General features: G+C 41.7%; 1 protein-coding gene across 1 annotated transcript in view; it reads right to left on the minus strand.

The window, feature by feature from the left end:
• Nucleotides 1–10,681: 10,681 nt before the first annotated feature.
• LOC136872741 (lipase member H-A) overlaps nt 10,682–23,030 on the minus strand; it is a 79,275-nt gene continuing 66,926 nt past the window's right edge. Inside the window, exons 7-8 of the mRNA XM_067146570.2 lie at nt 18,775–18,934; nt 10,682–10,850 (exon numbers count right to left, since the gene is read on the minus strand). Of these exons, the coding sequence (XP_067002671.2) occupies nt 10,751–10,850; nt 18,775–18,934 (260 nt within the window). The 3' untranslated portion in view covers nt 10,682–10,750. The remainder of the gene's footprint in view (nt 10,851–18,774; nt 18,935–23,030) is intronic.

The raw sequence follows: 23,030 nt of genomic DNA on the forward strand, positions 1-23,030 counted from the left end.
GTATTAAACATAACGAATTGTGTATTTTTAGTTTTCGGAAATACCACTTGGGTGGTGGGGGGTGGGTAAAAGTGACTGAAAATAGTGTTGAATTCTTTTAATTATTCTACTGATATCTCAAAAATGAAGATATTACAGACGTGAAATTTGATACTTGCAATCTGCTTTAAAAGTAAAGAAAGACGTATTCTAGGAAAATCCAATGAAAAGGGGGGGGTGAAAGAATTGAAAATTTAATTGACTTAATTGTATGAGAATGCATACATCTAATAAAAACTAAAGTTGTTACAGACGTGAAAATTCGTGTTTCGATCTCCTTTAAAAACAAAGAAAAACGCGTTTTGGTGGGGAAACCATCTTGGAGGGTGGGAGTGTAAAGGAGTTGAATTCCTTTCATGAGGACACATAAGTCAAAAACTGAAGAAGTTAGAGTCGTGATAATTGGTATTTAGAAGATCTTTTACTATTAAAGAAACAAGTATTTTTTGCGGGATAATTCACCGGGGGGGGGAGGGAACAGTGTGAAATGAAGTGAAAAAAGTAAATTATTTTTATGGGGATACTTATATCTCAAAACTGAAGGCAATAGACGTGAACATTGGTGTTTGGAACCACCTTTGAACACAAAGAGACAAGCCTTCTTTTATTTTGGGGGGGGGGGGGTGGCGGTAAATAAACTTAATGGCGGTGGGGTGTAGAAGGAGGTGAGACCTGTTGATTTTACTGTTCTTAATGTACTTATAAGTATCCTCCGTTGCTCAGGCGGCAGCGCGCCGGCCTCTCACAACTGGGTTCCGTAGTTCAAATCCCGGTCACTCCATGTGACATTCGTGCTGGAAAAAACGGAGGCGGGACAGGTTTTTCTCCGGATACTCCGGTTTTCCCTGTCATCAGCCATTCCAGCAACACATAATAGTAATAATAATAATAATAATAATAATAATGTTCCGGACCGTCGTCAAATGTGCGGACCGCGCTGGAAACGGCTCCTGGACGGGTAATGACTAAGAATGCAGTCCGGCCGCGGGTTCAGTGCCGCCAAAGCACCCAATATGACACCACGCCGGACCTTCTGAAGGATTTTATACATATTAAAATGATTATAGGAAAAGATGGCAAAGATTTACGGACCCAACTGACCGGGAGGAATACCTGAGCCTAGCCCGGGAAGTACGAAATCGATTCTTGGAAAGGAAGATTGAAAATTGGGAGGAAAAGTGCCGTAATCTAATAGAAAACGAGTCAGATCGGGAATTTTGGTGGATTCTCGCAGAAAACGAGTCAGATCGCGAATTTCGGCGGATTATATATCTAAAACAATAAGCATTCAATTATAAATTTCAGTATAATACCGTAGCGAAGCACGGGTATCTTGCTAGTAGTTCATAAAAATGACTTGAGATTCTTCCGCCGTCGACACGTGTGGTTGACGTCACGTACCCCAGAGCGTGGGACCGAAGGTAATCACCCCCTCGTCACGTGTCAAATCCATGCTATCAAGAATCCAACTTTTAAGTTTAATTGTCATATTATGCATAATGTTCTTAGGGCACAAAGGTCATGGGTTCAATATATAAAAGTCATTGTATGTATGTGGGTGGCTGGGTGGGTGGGTTTGTACCACATCTCCTCCCAAACCATTGGAGCGATTTCAACCAAATTTGATACACTTATGACTTGGTATCAGGAGACAAACCGCGTGGCGGTAAGACATCCCAAACATCCCTGGGGGCGGGGGGGCGAGGGGGGTCATATAAAAAATTAATGAAAATTGGGTCGAATCCATACTTTTCGGGGTCGCGGAGATGAATAGTGACACTCCAATTTTTTTTTAGTCCAAGTTCAGCCCCCTTTGAGGTGGGGGCGAGGGGGGAGTGATATATACAAATAATCGAAAATAATGTCGAATACATAGTTTTCGAGGTCGCCAAAGTGAATAGAGACACTCCGGATTTTTGGTATCAGGAGACAAACCACGTGTTGGTAAGACACCCCAGGAAACCTTAGGGGCGGGGGCGAGGGGGATCATATATAAAAATAAACGAAAATAGTGTCGAATCCATACTTTTCAGGATCGCTGAGATGAATAGTGACACTCCAATTTTTTTAAAAGTCCGAGTTCAGCCCCCTTTGGGGTGGGGGCGAGGGGGGAGTGATATATACAAATAATCGAAAATAATGTCGAATACATAGTTTTCGGGGTCGCCAAAGTGAATAGCCACACTCCGTATTTTCAGTATCAGGAGACAAACCCCGTGGGGGTAAGACACCACAGGATGCCTTAGGGGGGGGCGAGGGGGGTCATAAATAAAAATAAACGAAAATAGTGTCGAATACACACTTTTCGAGGTCCCTGAGATGAATAGTGACACTCCGACCTTTTAAAAGTCCAAGTTCAGCCCCCTTTTAGGGTGGGGGGCGAGGGGGGAGTGATATATACAAATAATCTAAAATAGTGTCAAATACATAGTTTTCGGGGTCGCCAAAGTGAATAGCGACACTCCGGATTTTTAGTATCAGGAGACAAAACACGTGGGGTTAAGACCCCCCAGAAACCCTTAGGGGCGGGGGCGAGGGGTGTCATATACATAAATAACGAAAATAGTGTCTAATCCATACTTTTCTGGGTCGCTGAGATGAATAGTGACCCTCGGAAATTTTAAGTCCAAGTTCAGCCCCCTTTGGGGTGGGGGCGAGAGGGCAGTGATATATACACATAATCGAAAATAGTGCCCAGTCCATACTTTTCGTGATCGCTTAGGTGAATAGTGACATCCCGGGAATTTTTAAATTCCAAGTTCAGCCCCCTTTAGGGTGGGGGTCAAGGAGGGAGTGATATATGAAAATAATCGAAAAGAATGTCGAGTACTCTTCGGGGTCGCTTATATGAATACTGACACTCCGGATTTTTACTATCAGGAGACAAACCACGTATGGGTTAGGGCACCACAGGAACCCATAGGAGCGGGGGCGAAGGTGTGAGATATAAAATTCATCGAAAGTAGTGTCGAATGCATACTTTCGGGGTCGTTCAGATGAATAGTGACACCCCGGGATTTTTTTAAGTTCATCCCCCTTTGGGGCGGGGAGCAAGGGGGTGAGATATAAAAGTAATCGTATTTAGTGTCAAATATACAGTTTTCGGGGTCGCGCGAGGTGAATAGTAACACTCCGGAATTTTAATATCGGAAGACAAACCACGTGGGGATAGGACACCCCAGGAACCCTTAGGGGTGGTGGGCGGGGGGCTTGAGATATAAAATTCATCAAAGTAGTGTCGAATACATACTTTTCGTGGTTGCTGAGATGAATAGTGAGACTCCAATTTTGTTAATGTCCAAGTTCAGACCCTTTGGGGTGGGGACGAGGTGGAAGTGATATATACATGTAGTCGAAAATAGTGTCGAATACATAGTTTTCAGAGTCACCAAAGTGAATAGCGACACTCCGGACTTTTAGTATCATGAGACAAACCACGTGAGGGTAAGACACCCCTGGCGGCCTTAGGAGCGGGGGGGGGGCGAGGGGGCTGATATATAAAAATCATCGAATGTATTGTCCAATCCATATTTTTCGGGGCCACTGAAATGAACAGTGTAACTCCGGAATCTTTTAAACCAAGTTCAGCCACCATCGGGGAAGGGGGGAGGTATATAAAATTATCGAAAATAGTGTCGAATCCATAGTTTTCGGGGTCGCTGAGATGAATAGTGGCACTCTGGACTTTTAAAGTCCAAATTAAGGCCCCTTTGGGGTGGGTAGTTAGGAAGGTAGTTAGATATAAAATAATCGAAAATAATGTCACATCCATGGATTTAGGGGTTGCTTAAATGAGGAGTGTTACTCCGGTTGTCGTTTAAGTCCAAGTTGATCCCCAATTGCCAGGTGGGTAAGAAGGAGTCAAGAACAGAAAATATCCGAAGGACTGAGATTAAGGATGTTTTTTGTACGTTCCAGTATAACTGTCAGCAGAACTTAATACAAATATTACCTACTACCTGAAAAAATACTAATACACCCCTAGAAGCCTTAGATAATGGGACGAAATGTAATTAAGACTGAAAATGACCGATATTAGTGTTGAATCCATACGTTTCGGTACTACGGGAACAATTTCAAACAAACTTGGTCACTTATAACTTATTATCAGGAGACAAATTGCGTGGAGGTATGACAACCCTAGCACACCTACGACGGGATGAGATGTAGAAATAATCGAAAATAGTGTCGAATCCATTCTTTTCGGGGTCGCTGAGATGAATAGTAACGCTCCAATTTTTTTTAGAAGTCCAATTTCTGCCTCCTTTCGCATAGCGGTGAGAAAAAGTGAAAAACAAAATTTCGAAAATGACCGAGAAAATGGATGGATGTGTGTATACTGGACCTACTGTCTGGGGTAAGAGACTCCTAGCCTCTAAAGTAGGGCCGAAATGTAAAAATTAACCGAAAACGACTTAAATTTGTGTCTAATCCATAGTTTTCGTGGTCGCTGAGATGAATTGTAACACTCTGGATGCCGTTTAAGATAAAGCTCAGTCCTACTCGGCAGGCGGATGAGAACTGGCGAAAAGTTGAAAACGTCCAAAGGGACAGAGTTTAAGGATGTATGTGTGTATGTTCTAGCATATCGCTCAATCAAACTTAACTTACTATATAGAAAACATTACTGTGGAGGTCAGATACACCTAGCCCCCGCTGGTGTTGGGGAATGAGAGGGGCTGACGTGCAAAAATAAGGAAAATAACCAATATTAATGTCGAAATCCATTGTTTATGTGTCGCTGATACGAACTCTGACGGTGTGGATAGCGTTTAAGTCCACATTCAGCCTCAATCGAGGCAGGAGCTGAGAAGGGCTTAAAAGTAAATAGTATAAAATGACCGAGATTAGTGTTTACTGGATAATTAAATAATCTAAAACTTGAAGTCAGATACAACTAAATAACTCTAAAACTACATGATAAGTCTAAAAATCAACATCTCCAAAAGAATTCTTTTTTTTTTTGCTATGGGCTTTACGTCGCACCGACACAGATAGGTCTTATGGCGACGATGGGATAGGAAAGGCCTAGGAGTTGGAAGGAAGCGGCCGTGACCTTAATTAAGGTACAGCCCCAGCATTTGCCTGGTGTGAAAATGGGAAACCACGGAAAACCATTTTCAGGGCTGCCGATAGTGGGATTCGAACCTACTATCTCCCGGATGCAAGCTCACAGCCGCGCGCCTCTAAGCGCACAGCCAACAAAAAGAATTCTATAAGCATTCACTTTACACCTAACTAATTGGTAATACAAATATTAAAGGTAAACATTCAGAAACTATCCGGGCAACGCCGGGTACTACAGCTAGTCGTAACAATATTATTAAACACCATACAATCTAGATGAAAATAGTTGGTTGCGCAGTGAATTAATTGCATTAATTTAATGTGTTTGGGACTAATAGTACATCTAGTGATCTGATTAAAGGAACTTAATGATCCAACAGGCTTAATATCAAAGAGTATAATTCTCCGACCCATTTACAATGGAGTAGTATAACGCCAAAAATTGGGAAGATTAAAAATATGTTCAGGGAAGACTAGAACGTTATCACAGTTTCTAATAAGCAATTCGAAAATTGTTCAGTCCCTAGAGACTATTTGATAAAGTTAGGAAGTCCACACGGAAATAATTACAGTTTAGAAAAAAGAGAGAGTGAACATGAACAAATTAATACAAAGGGATGCGTAAATCCCGGATAAGGACATAGAACGGAAATATTTCGCTTATGCCCACAGTATTTTAATTTACTCCACACAAGTAAAGTAATTAGCTCGAAAATGTGACTGACAATTCAATTAATTAAATATAAAGTTCAATACATCATCCAAAATGTTGAACTTTCTCTAATATAGAAATTAGCCCATATATCTTGAGAGATAAGCTGCTAATATTGTTTAGATTCCTTACATAGAAATTATAATTAATTTTTAGAGATACTCAAACGCCTGTTGGTTCCAATTTTAATCAGGTTAGTAAGATAAAACTAATTTATAGAATATGGAAAACAAGCCGGTTGCAAAAAAAAAAAAACACCAAGGACAATGTTTATTTTTTAAGATTTAAGCATGTCCAAGTCCAGCTTGCACCATTAGATACTGAATCATGCGATACGAAACACTGAGATGGAGAAGAGTTTTGGAAAAAATAATTTTTGCTTGAAAAAATGCTAGTTAAAGTTGATATACGCCAGTATTTCCCCTTGCCTTGGTATGATGACAAGATGTTAGAGTATTGGCGGGTAGAGAGAATGGCCAAGGAAAAGTGATCTCAACCAGGGAAAACTCCGCTCGTATCTTGGACGATGTCACACCCGAACCCTCTCATGGTTTTTCTTTTTGAGGGTGGACGGGACATATGCACACCCGCTTGACGATCAGCACAAAATAATCTACATCGTCTCCGACTTTCTATATTCTAAGAAGAAATGGACAACAGGGAAGATTGGGAATATGTGATACTAAGGATATATCGACCTGACCCTATGTCAAACATGCAATCAGCCTCGACAATAACACCTTTACACCAGTCAGTCGATCAGTCATGTGATGCAGTGGCGTCAAAGTTCCGGCGATGGCAAGCGGGCCGGATACTCTGGATTGTGAATGAGGTACGGTGTAGGAAGCGAAGCAAACAGCCGGAGAACTGCCAAAGTCCAGGGCGATTAATGAGGAATGTGTTTTGAATCCCTTACCTGCTCCGTTCAGAGATATTTATATATTTTTACGATAAAAAAATATATTACTCTACGAAGCAGTTAACGAATTCAATAAATACACTGACTGACAGAGCAAATGCAACACCAAGAAGGAGTGGTCAGAACTTTATGCCAATTGCAGGGTAGACTGACGTCACTGAGGTATGCTCATGATGTGAAATGCGCCGCTGTGCTGCGCACGTAGCGAACGATAAATGGGACACGGCGTTGGCGAATGGCCCACTTCGTACCGTGATTTCTCAGCCGACAGTCATTGTAGAACGTGTTGTCGTGTGCCACAGGACACGTGTATAGCTAAGAATGCCAGGCCGCCGTCAACGGAGGCATTTCCAGCAGACAGACGACTTTACGAGGGGTATGGTGATCGGGCTGAGAAGGGCAGGTTGGTCGCTTCGTCAAATCGCAGCCGATACCCATAGGGATGTGTCCACGGTGCAGCGCCTGTGGCGAAGATGGTTGGCGCAGGGACATGTGGCACGTGCGAGGGGTCCAGGCGCAGCCCGAGTGACGTCAGCACGCGAGGATCGGCGCATCCGCCGCCAAGCGGTGGCAGCCCCGCACGCCACGTCAACCGCCATTCTTCAGCATGTGCAAGACACCCTGGCTGTTCCAATATCGACCAGAACAATTTCCCGTCGATTGGTTGAAGGAGGCCTGCACTCCCGGCGTCCGCTCAGAAGACTACCATTGACTCCACAGCATAGACGTGCACGCCTGGCATGGTGCCGGGCTAGAGCGACTTGGATGAGGGAATGGCGGAACGTCGTGTTCTCCGATGAGTCACGCTTCTGTTCTGTCAGTGATAGTCACCGCAGACGAGTGTGGCGTCGGCGTGGAGAAAGGTCAAATCCGGCAGTAAATGTGGAGCGCCCTACCGCTAGACAACGCGGCATCATGGTCTGGGGCGCTATTGCGTATGATTCCACGTCACCTCTAGTGCGTATTCAAGGCACGTTAAATGCCCACCGCTACGTGCAGCATGTGCTGCGGCCGGTGGCACTCCCGTACCTTCAGGGGCTGCCCAATGCTCTGTTTCAGCAGGATAATGCCCGCCCACAAACTGCTCGCATCTCCCAACAGGCTCTACGAGGTGTACAGATGCTTCCGTGGCCAGCGTACTCTCCGGATCTCTCACCAATCGAACACGTGTGAGATCTCATTGGACGCCGTTTGCAAACTCTGCCCCAGCCTCGTACGGGCGACCAACTGTGGCAAATGGTTGACAGAGAATGGAGAACCATCCCTCAGGACACCATCCGCACTCTTATTGACTCTGTACCTCGACGTGTTTCTGCGTGCATCACCGCTCGCGGTGGTCCTACATCCTACTGAGTCGATGCCGTGCGCATTGTGTAACCTGCATATCGGTTTGAAATAAACATCAATTATTCGTCCGTACCGTCTCTGTTTTTTCCCCAACTTTCATCCCTTTCGAACCACTCCTCCTTGGTGTTGCATTTGCTCTGTCTGTCAGTGTATATAGGTCTAAAGTACACAAACCAATTAAATAAAGGATTATTTCTGAAGAGTTAATTAAATATTACCCTTTGAACGAAAGTTTACAAACATATTTCAAAATTATTTTAGTAACTATGTATGTATTAATTGAGAATAGGACACAGGTGCCTATGACTTATTATGCTCAAATTCTCTTCAGAAAATCGTAGCAACACCTCTGTAAACACCATACATACACTGAGTGGCCAAATATCACGGAAAAGGGTGTCATCGTACAAAAAGGGCCGTGTATGACCCCTGAGAGTTGCGGCTAGCTGCGGCGTAGCTGAGCAGTCTGTCACAGACAACAGTGTCGTGAAGATGGCAACACGTCAGGAGTTAATCGACTTTGAACGTGGGATGATCACCGGCGCAAGGCGCATGGGTCATGGCAATGCGGAGATTACACGCGAATTCGGGTTTCTGAGGTCAACAGTGTCGGGGGTGAATCTGCAATATCACAGAAAGAATTTTACCACCCACATAAACCCCCGCACGGGAAGACCACAGGTGTTTAACGAATAAACATCACGTCGCCTCCGCAGAACCATACTGGGCGCTCGACGGGCTACTGTGTCTCAGATCATCGCCCATTTGAATGTTGGGAGTCAGGAACCCATTTCTGCCAGGACTCTAAGGAGGCAACTGAACTGCGTAGGCTTCACCAGCCGACGACGAACTCACGTCCTTTTGTTGACACCTCCACACAGAGATCAACGACGTGCATAGGCTTGCGAACATCGGCCATGGACCATGGAACAGTGGCGGCTTGTGGTATGGTCCAATGAATCCCGGTCCCGATTTTATTGAGCTGACGGGCGCGTGAGAGTGTGACGTATGCCCCAAGTAGCTATGGATCCTGCGTGTCAACAAGGTTGTATCCAGGCGGGAGGTGGCTCGATTATGGCCTGGGCAGCGTTCTCATGGACGCAGTTAGGCCCCATTATCCGGCTGCATGGAGCACTGACAGAGGTGCACGTTATGTGGACATTGTTTTAAACCATCTGCATGCCTTTCTGGCCCCAGAGTACCCTGATGGAGATTCCATGTTTCAACAGGACAATTCGCCATGTCACCGCTCTGTGGTGGCACCAGGTGGTTGGAGGAGCACTCCAGTGAAATTACAACCATGGATTGGCCCTCCAGATCCCCCGATCTTAATCCAATCGAGCATTTATGGGATGCTGTCGATGCTAGCGTACGCAACACGAACCCGGCACCAGCTACACAAGACCAATTTTGTGGGTAGCAGTGGAAGGTGCATGGGTCCAGATCCTTCCAGAACGATTCCATCACCTTCTAGAGTCGATGCTTCGCCATATTTCTGCCGTTTTGAGGACTCGCGGAGGAGCAACTCGTTATTAACATCACATTTAGTGTCTTCCCATGACATTTGGCCACTCAGCGTATACACATGTATACATACATAAATACATACGCACATGCCCATGCATATACATAGCTTCGTGATTGTCTAAAACAGGATGGAATTGTGAGATACACCAGCAATGCTCATATTATTTGATTTAAACATTTATTGATAAATTCTACACAAAATATACAGACTTAAATGTCAAATACATTTCTCGAGTCAAAAAAAACACAACGATATCTTCAATGTTTACCTAGTTAAAAAACTAGAGAAACTGAACATGAATTACTGCAAAAGGTAGATTATAAAATATAAAACTGCAAACAAATAAAGATATTGTTGAAAATTCAAACCCGTAGTTCAGGGCCTCTCAAACGCCCAAAATCTCACGCGTGCAGATAGAGGCGCAAGAGCTCCGTGCACTGTGCATCGCTGCCGCTCGGCATGGCTCGGATCAACGCTTCATCTCTGGGCTACTCGGCTAAGCTCGGCTCAACTCGCCTATGCTCGGCTCAAGTCAGCCTGGATTTGGAGCGCTACGGCGCAAGTGGGGCAGAGGGAGACAGGCGGAGCGAGCGAGACAGGCGTGAGGAAAGAGAGAGTAAGCGCTATTGCTCCAAATCGAGGAGTGGGGGGTCTGCACTCTGGTCAACCAAGCCAAGTCGTCTCTTGCACCGTGCACAGTGTATGCACCACGCGCATGCACCCTGAGAGGCCCTGCCGTAGTTCATCAGTTCATGGAGAGCCTTTCACTGCCATGACCGCTGCCAAGCTCTATAACCTGGAGATATTGGAGTGTTACGTGATCAGCGTTGTGAATCCCCAAGTGAATTATTTGGCTTTCTTTACCGTCAATTATAATGTTATACGTACACAAGTAAAATTTAATGTCCCAAATAATTCAGTTTATTCAACTGTGTACAGGTGAAATACTGGACTATTCAATAAATATTTTATCCTAATGCGGAAAGATTCTTTGTTAAATGAGTGAATGTATCATTCTCTACTCTATTAAATTGTAAATTTTAAAAACTAATAATAACCTATAGATAATAATTATAATAATAACTCTTAGTTCAGTTTAGGAATGGCAGGGCAAAGGTAAAATAAAATAACTTGAAATTTATTTAAAAATATTAGGTAATAATGATGGTGAGGCACCCCTACTCCTCAGTCCAAAGGGCTCACTGCCTGAAGTTCTCAAGTAGTAGTTGCCAGGTTTACTGCAAGAGAAATTATTGCATACAAAGTCATACAGAAAGAAATAACCATTAAAGACACTGAAAACGGGATTCAATTTTAGTTTTCCGAATTTCTGATCAAAGAGAGAAAAAACATTCGAAAGGTTCTAAATTAGCACATATATTTTAATTCCTTACATTGTATGTGAAATGAACTTATACCAGCCATTATTTACTGACATAAATCATATGTTACTATTTCTAATTCTGCTGGAAGGTAAAAGAGAATTAGAGTTGAAATTTTGTTACACAAATTATGTGATTATTCGGGTAATGTTACTTTGTGTGAACATTTAATACAATTATGTATTGACAAAATATTATAGTAGTATAGCGAAGTAGTATTCCAGTATCATACCAATACAAAAATTAACTCAACACTCGTGTTATGTACCAAAATTAGATACGGATTTTTGTACATATTAATCACAGTTTCGTACTGAAAATGATTGATTTGGAAGTACGACCCTTGATGTTTTGCACATCATCTTCTTATTGATCATCTATCGTGTCTTCTTCATTATATTTAACATTTAAAGCAGAAACGTTTGTTCAGAGACTCTCGTAAAACATATGTATAGTATTAAGGAGCAAATATTATCCTCCCATGTCCATATTTTGCTCATACACTTTGTTTTATTGGTGGAAAATTGGATATGGTTGTAGACTTGAGAACATTCAATTTTAATTAAACCTCAGATTCTTGGATTGTACGGGTAAAACACACCTCTTTGTTATTAATTTTGTTTATGAATTTTATATTTGGTATGGTACCTAAAATAATATCTTTATTCCATACCCATTAGCAATGTTTTGTTAGTTGAAGCGACGTTAAAAAATCCGAATGGTTGCGTCTATTTCTAGGAGATCGTCGCTATTTCCCCTTTCATTCATAACTTTATCGACTATTGGACTGGTTTATTTTTGGATTTGAAACCATTTTATAAAATATCGTTTTGGCAATGGCTGAAGTATGACTGAATCCCTTTTGAAACAATGCCCTGTATAAGAGCGAACATTTACTAGTCTGGTGCTGTTTAGACAGCTGATATACATTACTAATGAGTGCTAACAATAAATTATAATTTTGTATTTTCTTGGTAGTGAGGAATGCGTAGAAAGTATGATGATCTATTGTCCGAAAGGATTTTGTAGAAATTTCGTGGCATTGCATCCATGAATGTAGAGTATGCCACCTAATTATTGTTTTTAAGAAGAAATAGAACTAGACAATCATCCCATATTAACACTAATCAAAACGGGGGAAAAAGCGAAGCCATACCGTACATACCATTAAGATCCTTGGAGGGTGAAAGGTAATGCTTTCACTATTCGTAAGCTTGGCACTTTGCGTTGGGGGGTGGCGGGGTAGAGCGGTTAGATATACGCCCGGCCACCTTTGTACCCAGGGATTGGTCTGGTGCTCATTTTTGGTACAGACTGAGTGAACCTCAGGACCATGTGCACCACCGGAAGTGGGAATCTCGTTTCTTAAAATTTTCGAATTGCAGACGGAGTAGAAACCTCGTCCTTCTTGGTGAACATTAACGCTAATCAAAGGAAAGAAAATGGAATAGTTCCGAACCTTCAATGAATGAAGTGATCGGAAGTATAAATTAAAATAGTATTTCTGTCTGTCCAACACACGAGTTCAATGTAAATATTACACTAAAACGTACCTGTAAAAAACAAATCACACTATTAATCAAGGGATATAAGTACACAGCATGCCTCTGTGGATCAGTGGTACAGTGTCGGCCTTCGGATCCCAAGATAGCGGGTTGAAACCCGGCAGATGTAGTCGGATTTTTGAAGGGCGGAAAAAAGTCCATTCGACACTCCATGTCGTACGATGTCGGCATGTAAAAGATCTCTGGTGACACACTTGGTGTTTACCCGACAAAATTCATTAAATCTCAGCCATAGACGCCCAAGAGAGTTTCGATTTACTCGGTCTGCCATCTAGTGGGCCTAGAGTAAAACGGAACGTCGAAATTGACGAGCAGACAGCCAGATGGCGTCAAATTGAAATGTCTGCACACGGTAGCTGAGGCCATACGATTATTATTATTAGTAGTAGTAGTACACAGCATTGAACAAAGAATGATATGTTTCGTTGTTAAAAAAAATTATAGGATTCTATCAAGTTACACTCAATATTTAGAAATACTTATGATTATTTCTGTCTAAATACCTAAGAACTTGAAATCTGGAGCTTATCTTGATGAAGTGCTGTTTTGTCTCCACAATGTGAGGCGTTTAAAACGTTACTGGCAAGAGAAAGAAAAAGTATAGAGAAAGTTTGAAAATTGAAGACTCTTCGAATCTCATAAACCTAACCTTCTGTGGGTAGGGTGGTAGAATAACAACGGTATCCCATGTATGTCGTAAAAGGCGACTAAAAGAGGCCCCGCAGTCACTTAACTTGTAATCGTGGGTTGTCATCCACAGTTCACCTAGCTGAGTTTTTACAATTGGCTTTAGACAGACAGACTACGTGTCTCGACGGATTACGGGCGGAGCCCAGTTCCACTGAGCGATTTTTGCCTTTCGGCTTGACATCGCACTACTGTCCGGCTCCATGGCTAAATGGTCAGCGTGCTGGCCTTTGGTCACAGGGCAGGGTCTGGAAATTTAACCATAATTGGTTAATTCCCCTGGCACGGGGACTGAATGTATTTGTCGTCCTCATCACGACGCGCAGGTCGCCTACGGGATTCAAATCAAAAGGCCTGCACCTGGCGAGCCGAAGTTCTCGGACACATCCCGGCACTAAAAGCCATACGCCGTTTATCGTTTATACTACTACTGAAAAGTTTTCATTCTTCCCCTGAAGGGGGAGGCAGGCCTCTTAGACGGGGACGCCGTCTCTCAGACCAGGAGATTTGTATCGAAGAAGGAAATGCTCGGAGAAGGTGAGAGAGTTGGTGACCGTGGCCTATGCTAGGAACTTTCTCGGCATTCACCTTAGTGCAGGAGAATGGAAAACCACGGAAAACCATTCTCAGAACAGCCGACGTGGGAACCAGCCCCTCTCCGTCTCCCGAATACAGAGCCATGGTACAGGCGTGGCCACCCCTCGTTTGCTCAATTGGCTGGTCAGAGTGCAGAGCTCTCGGACCACGGACACAGAAGGGTGTTATGACGACGATATCTTTTTGCCTCGTAGCTTCAACTGAAATAAGTCTAGGTGTGAGTGAAATAATTTCTATTGTAAATTGTAAATGTAATTTAAAGTAACAGCTTGTAATTTATTATTTCCTTGCTCACAGACTTCACACGGACTGTAATCAGTATATGTCCAAGAAACAGTAACCAGCACCGCACTCATTGTCCGTTTGTGCCCCCCATCTACCGGTTCATTCCAAACTAAATCAAGTGGTTCGGGTTATACTTAAAGGTGTTGTATACGATTTATTAAAAATAAATTATCGCAAACAGCGTATTCATAATCTTGGCTTATTATAATTGCTCATATAATAATTATAATACAGAAGAACCCCGTTTATCCGAAATAAAGGGGCGGAGCCACTTCGGTTGACGTGTTTTTTCGGATGACAACTCGTAAATATTTTCGGAAGTCAAATGTCGAAATAAAAATGCATAAACTCTGTTAAGCAAAGGTGCATACTGTATATTAACATTAAAATCTTTACGTAACGTCACTCATTGTATAAAATCAGTGATTTTCTTCTGAATTTTCTTGGTGCAGCGCTGTCGTGCAGCTATGTCGCACCACCGTTTAATCAACAATACATCAGCTGGTTCAACAAAGCTCAAAGCAATCTGAAATAATGAAACAATTTCTTTTGCAATGGGGTAAGAACAGTATTGGAACTACAGTATAAGACCGCAAGGCCAGTGGAACGACCTTGTGGGAAAGAAAAATATGAATTTAGAAGGGTCGTTGGACTTCTCTGGTTTCCTAACAGAAGCTGCAGTATAGTCCGAGCAGTAAACAAGATGAAACTCCTGCAAGTGAAGCAACGTTAACCACAGTCTACATAATCTTCATGACGAATAATACATTAATAATAATAATAATAATAATAATAATAATAATAATAATAACAATAATTCTACCGGGAGGTACACCCCAACGCCGCGCATTTAAATCTAGCGCCTAAATGAACTCCTCTATTGGTGAAACAGTGAAACTGAAACTACACCAACTTAGAAATTTACTCAGAAGATGTCACCACTAAAATATGATGTAATTTTGTTTTTGTGAAGTTTCCTGAACTGACTGTATTTCTACTAGTTTTGTTTGCTATCCATCAAGAAGTTTAGACATTCTTCCACAGATGTCACTACTAAAAACTATGATCATGCACCCTGGTGCGAGGTATAAGGACTTATAATTCAAAGAAGTTTTGTATTCATAAGTTTTTTACTGATTGATGTTCATTTATTTTTGGGTTGGCAATATTTCCTTTTTATTTCCGCCAGTTTTGAATCTAGCCAATCCCTAATTTCTGTAATTAATTTTCTACCAATCACAGTCTTCTTCTTCTTCGATTTTGAGTGTTACTTTTAAATTGACCAATGAACGTGAGAGGGTGTGGCTAGTTTAATCTTGAATGACCTCGAACTTTCCCCAAGAGTTTATAAACTACGGATTTTCTCGTTTCTTGGCCAATTGATCGTCATCTTACTAAGTGTGCGTGTCAAAGCAGGAGGCGGGCGGCCTCTTTCATCAGGGAGCAGTACATCGACAAGATAATGGCCTCATAACATTTTTCTTTCTTGCTAGCTCCGCAGTTTAACCCGAGGGAAGGGTCCGAAACGTTAACTATGTAACCTTCTTTTCTAAAATGTAACTTCTGCCGGCTAATGTAGAAAAGGTTCATAAAATCTTCGACTGTAAATCGGGGATAGAGAGTGATGTACCCTCTCGAGTTCCCCTTCATCTTGGTTTGAGGTGACTACGTTTTTATAACTGTTTTTCATTCTGTAATGTGGTAAATTACTTTCCATACGAGTCACCTCAGTAGTTTTGGAATAGCCCCCGTTCCACCGGCCTAGTAACCTTTAGTTTTTTAAGTTTTCACTATCTTGGAGCATTGTACGCCTCCATTCAGTTTGTGTTTCGGGCCATTTACTTAACCTATTCTTTCCGCAAAGGTCCTATAGCTTCGGTACGAGATACCCCTGTTTCAATTTGTAGGTTGGGCCAGTGAAGGCCAAAGACTGTAAGATCTTTTTTTGGTGTTGCCTTGAGTAGGCTTGAGAAACTGAGAGCACGTTAGTTCTTTTTCAAGTGTTGTAAAAGTGCCTCTGGGAGGCTTGATATTGTATTAGGGAGCAAGTGCTCCACGAATTAGGGGATTTCTGCCCTTGTATAAATTTGTGCTCTTTTGTAAATTTGAGCTTATAGCTCAGGAACTGTAAAGCTAGGGGCTTAAAGCCCAAAGTGTTAAGATTCTGAATCTTGGATTTTTCTCCATCTTGTTTAACGATTACTACTTGAACGCGTAAAATTGTTAAGTTTGAAGTTTTTGAAAATATAACCTTCAGTTTAAGTTTTAAATTCAATTCTTGACATTGTAGTTAGACCCATTCACCCCGGCACCTTCTTTCACCTCTGCGTTCCACGGGAGATCCCGGAATAATAATAATAATAAAAATAATAATAATAATAATAATAATAATAATAAATTATTACTAGTAATTATTACTATTAATAATTATTAATATTATTAATAATTAATATTATTATTATTATTATTATTATTATTATTATTACTATTATTATTATTATGCCCACTTGTTCAAGAAAAATGTATCGTGGAACGAACTAGATGGTAAAAAACAAACTATTTGTTTTATGCCACGCGTGTATTCTGGTATAAGTCATGATATAAAAATAGGGTTTGCCTAGCAGCTCTCCACACATATAGCAAGATAATTAATAATATCGACGGCTAAGAACGAGAGGGTAAAAACAAAATATTAAAATACAATTTTGCCAGAGCATTAAGCCGGGTTTCTGTTAACTGAAGTTCGGTTAAACGGGGTTCTACTGTAATAAATACGACCATCACCACTGTTAATAAGATGGCTTTGATATTTTATAATGATTATAGTCTTGGCTTGCCAAGAACACTGCTGACCAGCCAGATGGCCAAGAGATAATGGAGAACAGGTGGTAAGCGTGAAGATATACTCCGCCATATAGTTTGGCTTTCGTGTCCGGGATACTACGTATAGCTCGCTGTTATTTTTCTTTTTCTTATTATTGTTGTGGCTGTTTTTGTTGTTTGTGTCATTAGTCGATAGACTGGTGTGATGCAGCTTCCATGTCACCCTATCCTGTGCTAAACTTCTCATTTCTGTGTAACTACTACATCCTACATCTACTCTAATCTCTTTTTAATATTCATGCCTTGGTCTACCTCTACCGTTCTTACTGCCTGCACTTACCTCAGAGACTAACTGAACGAGTCTTGGGTGTCTTAAAATTTTTCATTTCATCTCTTCTTCTGCTGATATTTCGCCAAATCGTATCCCTCCCACCAATTCGATTCAGTACTTCATTCGTGATTCGATCTACCCATCTCACATTCAGCATTCTTCTGTAACACCACGTATCAAAAGATTCTATTCCCTTTATTTCTGAGATAGGCATCGTGCATTTTCCACCTCTATACAAAGCCACGCTCCAGACGAAAGTCTCAAAAACGTCTTTTTAATTCCTAAATCAAGGTTCGAATTGAGCAAATTTATTTGCTTTAAAAAGGCCTTCCTTGCTTGTGCTAGTCTGCATTTTTTATATCCTCCTTCCTTCTGTCAACATTTGTTATTCCACTACCCAAATAACAAGACTTCATTTCCTAATCTAATACTTCCTGCATCACGTGACTTCGTTCGTCTGCACCCCATTGCTTTTGCTTTAAATATATCAATTTTCATCTTGTACTCGTTCTCAAAGACTGTCCATACCATTCAGCAATTTCTCCAGATCTTCTGCTGACTCAGATAAAATAACAACATCATGGGCAAATCTCAGAGTTTTGACTTCCTCTCCTTGGATTGTGTTTCCTTTACAGCTCTCTATGTGTAACCATTGAAATGGAGAGAGGACAAACTGCAGCGTTGACTCACTCTTTTCTGGATTCCTGCTTCTTTTTCGTAGTCTTCCATTCTTATCACTACAGACTGACTTTTGTACAGATTGTAGATCGTCCTTCTTTCTCTGTATCTGATCCCCATCAACTTCACAATTTCAAACAAAGCAAAGCAAAGGGAAGCAATCTCCGTACAGCCCATGAAGGCCCTTGGAGGGGTGGAAGGTAAAGGCTTCCACTATCCGTAACCTGGACACTTCATGAGGTGGAGTGGTTAACTCTAACTCTATGCGCGGCCGCCTATGCCCTCCGGAATTATTCTGGTGTAGGCTGAGTGAACCTCAGGGCCATGTGCATTTCCGGAAGTGGAAATATCGTTTCTTAATTTTTTTGACTTCCTGTCGGGGAATCGAACCCACGTCCTTCCGGGTGAACGAAACACGCCTTTTTCGCCTCAGCCAGGTAGCCCCTCACAATTTCAAATAGCTCGGTCCAATCAACATTATCGAATGCCTTTTATTATTATTATTATTATTATTATTATTATTATTATTATTATTAATATGCCCACCCTCATCGGAGGGTCTGCCTTACAAGGGCTGCACTCGGCTAGAAATAGCCATACGAAATTATTATTATTATTATTATTATTATTATTATTATTATTATTATTATTATTATTATTATTATTATTATTATTATTACTGGTATTTAGTCGACCGGCTGAGAATTTTCTTTTATACACAAATAACCCCACTAACATACAGCAGTTCGTCGTAGTTAAAACAAAACAGACACCTTCGATTAGAAAACAATGTGCTATACTTGTACTGATTTACCTTTCCTTGTTGCATTGACCAATGTAATTAACGGTATTTCCAGAGCAACCGTTCAGTGTGAACTCCAGCCAAGAGCTGCAGTATCGAGAAGGAAACAGCGTTGGGTCTCGTAATATCTGCATAAATAACACCTGAGATCGGATGTGACTGCAACCAATCCCTGTAAGCAGAAAACAAAACAAAAAGAAAAGATTAGTTGTTACACTGAAGGGAATAATGAGATAATCTCTCCGCCATTTCCTAATAGTCGGAGATCTCACAATATGGATGTAACATACAAGGGAAGACGGGGAAATACAGTTCACGCAGTTAATTATGAATACAACTTGAAAGCTGGAGGCAGTTCCTTGATGTTTCTCTTTCTTATTATTTTAATGGCGTGTGGCCTTCGGAGAGGCCTGGTGCAGGTCTCTCGAGTTGACACCATGTAGGCGACCTGCACGTCTGTGAGGATGGAGCCCTAAGATGAAACTAATGCTGAAGACGTCACAAACATCAGCCCCCGAGCAAAGGAATTAATTAATGAAACCTAAAATCCCCGACCCGACCGAGAATGGAATCCGGGACCTCTTAGACCAAAAGCCAGCAAGCCATGGAGCCGAGCGTTTTTTATTTTTTTTAATGAAAAGCCATGTCCAAGTAGTTCGAATTCTGTGGAAATCAGGGTGTGGTGAAGCTGTGATCAAGATATCAACAGTGACGTATAACTACAATCTTATTTCCTTTCACTGCGTGTTTCTTTTTTTTTTTTTATCTATTGTTTAAATATATTTTATGTTCTCATTCCTCCCCTGAAGGGTGAGGCGGACCTCTTAGACGGTGACGCCCACTCTCAGGCCGGGAGATTTGTTATGGCGAAGGAGATGCTCGGAGAAAGTGAGGGGTTTGGCGACCATTCTCACGACAGCCGATGGTCGAGACCAGCAGTGAGGTCCAGCCCTGTCCCGTCTCCCGAATGCAGAGGCGCAGAGCCATGGTAAAGTCGTGGCCCCTTGCGCGCCGAGACCTACTCAGCATCTATCGACGGCGGGGGAAAATCTAATTTTTGATGTGTCCTCTATATCTCGGAAATGACCAATATAAAGAAGTAAATATTATTGTATGAATACTGAGCCGGAAAATTTCCTTGAAACGATCAGAAATCGTGCGGAAGTACAATATGATAGAGCGCTCACCAATGAATTCTAGTGCCTGTGTGGTGTGGCTACAATAGTAATTTTATTTATTATTTTACTAGATTCATATTTTGAATTATGTTTTAGAAAAGTTTATTTTCAACTGCAATCATTTCGTTTGAATGAGGGGTGTAAATGGAAAGAGATGAAGACCCTGTATTTCAACAACTACAGTGTAATTGGTATGTTACGATGCACTATATGTAGGGAAATATTTACTTTTATACCCGCAGGAGAATCCCGGTAAGGACCTCCGTGGCTCAGGTGGCAGCGCACCGGCCTCTCACCGCTGGGGTCCGAGGTTCAAATCCCGGTCACTCCATGTGAGATTTGTGCTGGACAAAGCGGAGGTAGGACAGCTTTTTCTCCCGGTACTGCGGTTTTTCCTGTCATCTTTCATTCCAGCAACACTCTCCAATTATATAATTTCATTTCATCAGTCATTCATTAATCATTGCCCCAGAGGAGCGCGACAGGCTTCGGCAGCCGGCACGATTCCTATCCTCGCCGCTGGATGGGGCTTCATTCATTTCATTCCTGGCCCGGTCGAATGACTGGAAACTGGCTGTGCATTTTCTTTTCATGTGAGCCCCGATAAGGCCTATCAACTATGATAATAAAAAAGAGAAAGGAATTTCTTTCGAAAAATCTGGGGTCCAAAGAAGTTGCAAAATGACCAACATACTTTCCGGTTGAGATAAAACCAAGAACTCTATAAAACCATCCAAAAAGACACTACTACGGTGTGGAAGAGAAGACTGACCTTTTATGGACACATTGAAAGGATGAATCAAGACAGTTTGGCCTACAATATACTCCTTCTACAAGGGATGTGGAAAACACAGCCTGGGTGGCTAACACAAGTGCACAAAGACCTCGCAGAAGCGGGTGTCAAGGAAGAAGAGATACAGGAGAACACAACATTCAGAAAGAAGGTTGCAGGAGTGAGGGATGCACCCGAGAAGCCACTGGCCAGGCCACGGAACATCTCAGCGAAAGAAAGAGAAAGGAGAAACGAAAGACTTAGGGATCTTTGGTCAGAGTGTGAAGGGAAGGGCAGGTAGACTGTGCAAAAGTGGCCCGCAGAAGGCCTAATCGAAGAATGAATGAATTAATAATAACGGGATGTGTCTAGATCAGAGGTGTAGCTTTTGGTTGTTCATCCTGATGAAGGGATCCAATCTCAGTAACTCCATGGGGTGGAATTTTCACCTGAAGCATCACGAAGTGTCAGGAAAAGCATTGGAACTTTCCGGCCTAAGCCAGGGACCCGGAAAGTAATCAATATAAGGATAGAGAACCACCAGTGGAGGAGACAACAGAAGGGGATATTGAAAATCTCAACTGAAAAACGAGAGTGAAGGAGAAAGAGAGATTGAGAGGTTGAAGAGGTTCAGGGGGGAAAAGGAGAAAACGTAAACTATGACATAGCTACAAATGTTCCTACAGAGGTCGTAACGATATAAGAAGAGGGCGAAGAATACAATATTATACAATTTCCAAAAGTGTATTTGAACTTAATTTAAGCAACAAGTGCCAAGGGTCGATATTTTGGACAGTCTCGTTTGCCCTGCTGTGCCATTGTGTCGAAAAGCTTGGCATTTACTTAGACAGCACTTTTATGACTATAAGTGAGTGAAAGTCTGGAGATGTACTCTTTCTTTCTAGTATTTCAGACGTTCCGGTTCTTCATACTTTGGATCTCAAGTATATGCTGTTCTCCTTGGAAACAAATGATCAACGCAGCGCATTTGGCTGCCAAAAGCTACGATAGCGAATGAAAAAGGTAAAATATTTTTTCAAATGTTTTTTTTTCTGCAAATATTTTTGTTATCTCCCCATTTTGGTTAATAAATATAAATTCTTCAGATGTACCATGGTGACCACTTATTTTGCATATGCAGTGATAGAATTGTAAACTGTTAGCTCGTCTCTCAGTGCATTATTTGACTCCTTCCATTCATCCGACTCATTGCTGGAGTGTCAAAGAAGACCGGTTTTATTTTTGCTGCTTTCCAGTCCAGTACTTGGAACACGTGCCTTTGCTGACGAGGCCTAGGGTTTACAGTTCACTATGTCTTCTGGTAGGGATTGGAACAATTGTGTTACCTTCATTGATATGTCAATCAATCAATCAATCAATCAATCAATCAATCAATCAATCAATCAATCAATCAATCAATCAATCAATCCTGATCTTCATTTAGGGCAGTCGCCCAGGTGGCAGATTCCCTATCTGTTGTTCTCCTTAGCCATTTCTTAAATGACTTCAAATAAATTTCACAAGCGCATCGAAATGCTCAGTGTTATCCTTGGTTTTGACAATATGAAAGTGACTGAGATATGAGCGATGCTAGTAATGTCATTCCATACGCTGCTAGTCTCTACTATGAATGGTGTGAAAGTGTTACTCATACAGCAGGTTGGTGCATGAATTTCAGTGAGCTTGGCAAACTGATACGTAATAGAAATTTCTGGCTCAGCGAGGAAAGCAAAGGTAAACTACCTCGCTCCTCATTTCCCTAGTACGTCTCTTGGGTGATGCCTAGGCCACCCATGGCAGCTAATGGTCGAGCTGTTTAGGATCGAACTAGCCTTGGGATGAGGCTGGAACGTACATATACGTCTTGTAACACAGTGACGACAGCCAGCGTTCTACATAGTTCTGAGCTAAATGGCTTACTAGGCAAGATGGTGCGAATTTTGACAGGCACTGAGTTCCTTTTAGGAAAGTAGCTTTGCGGCTCTCCAACTTTGTCAAGCTTGCCATTCTCAGATGTTCCTAAATATTCCGTGGAACAACCAGGATATCAACTTGTACAGTGAGAAAATGAGAGGAATTCTGGGACATCTTTGACATTCCTTCTGCAAGTGAATACGGCAATCGCGATCCTCAGAGTACAGGTTATCAGAAAAGAACAGAGTTAAGAATTTCAAAGTATCATCATGGTTCAGTGGCACATAGAAAGTAGTTCAATTCAGAAGAAAATAGTAAAAGTTAAAACTCACAACATACTGAATGATTTGTTCAATGTATAATAATAATAATAATAATAATAATAATAATAATAATAATAATAA

This window comes from Anabrus simplex, chromosome 4 (assembly GCF_040414725.1).
Source record: "Anabrus simplex isolate iqAnaSimp1 chromosome 4, ASM4041472v1, whole genome shotgun sequence".
Classification (NCBI taxonomy): domain Eukaryota; kingdom Metazoa; phylum Arthropoda; class Insecta; order Orthoptera; family Tettigoniidae; genus Anabrus; species Anabrus simplex.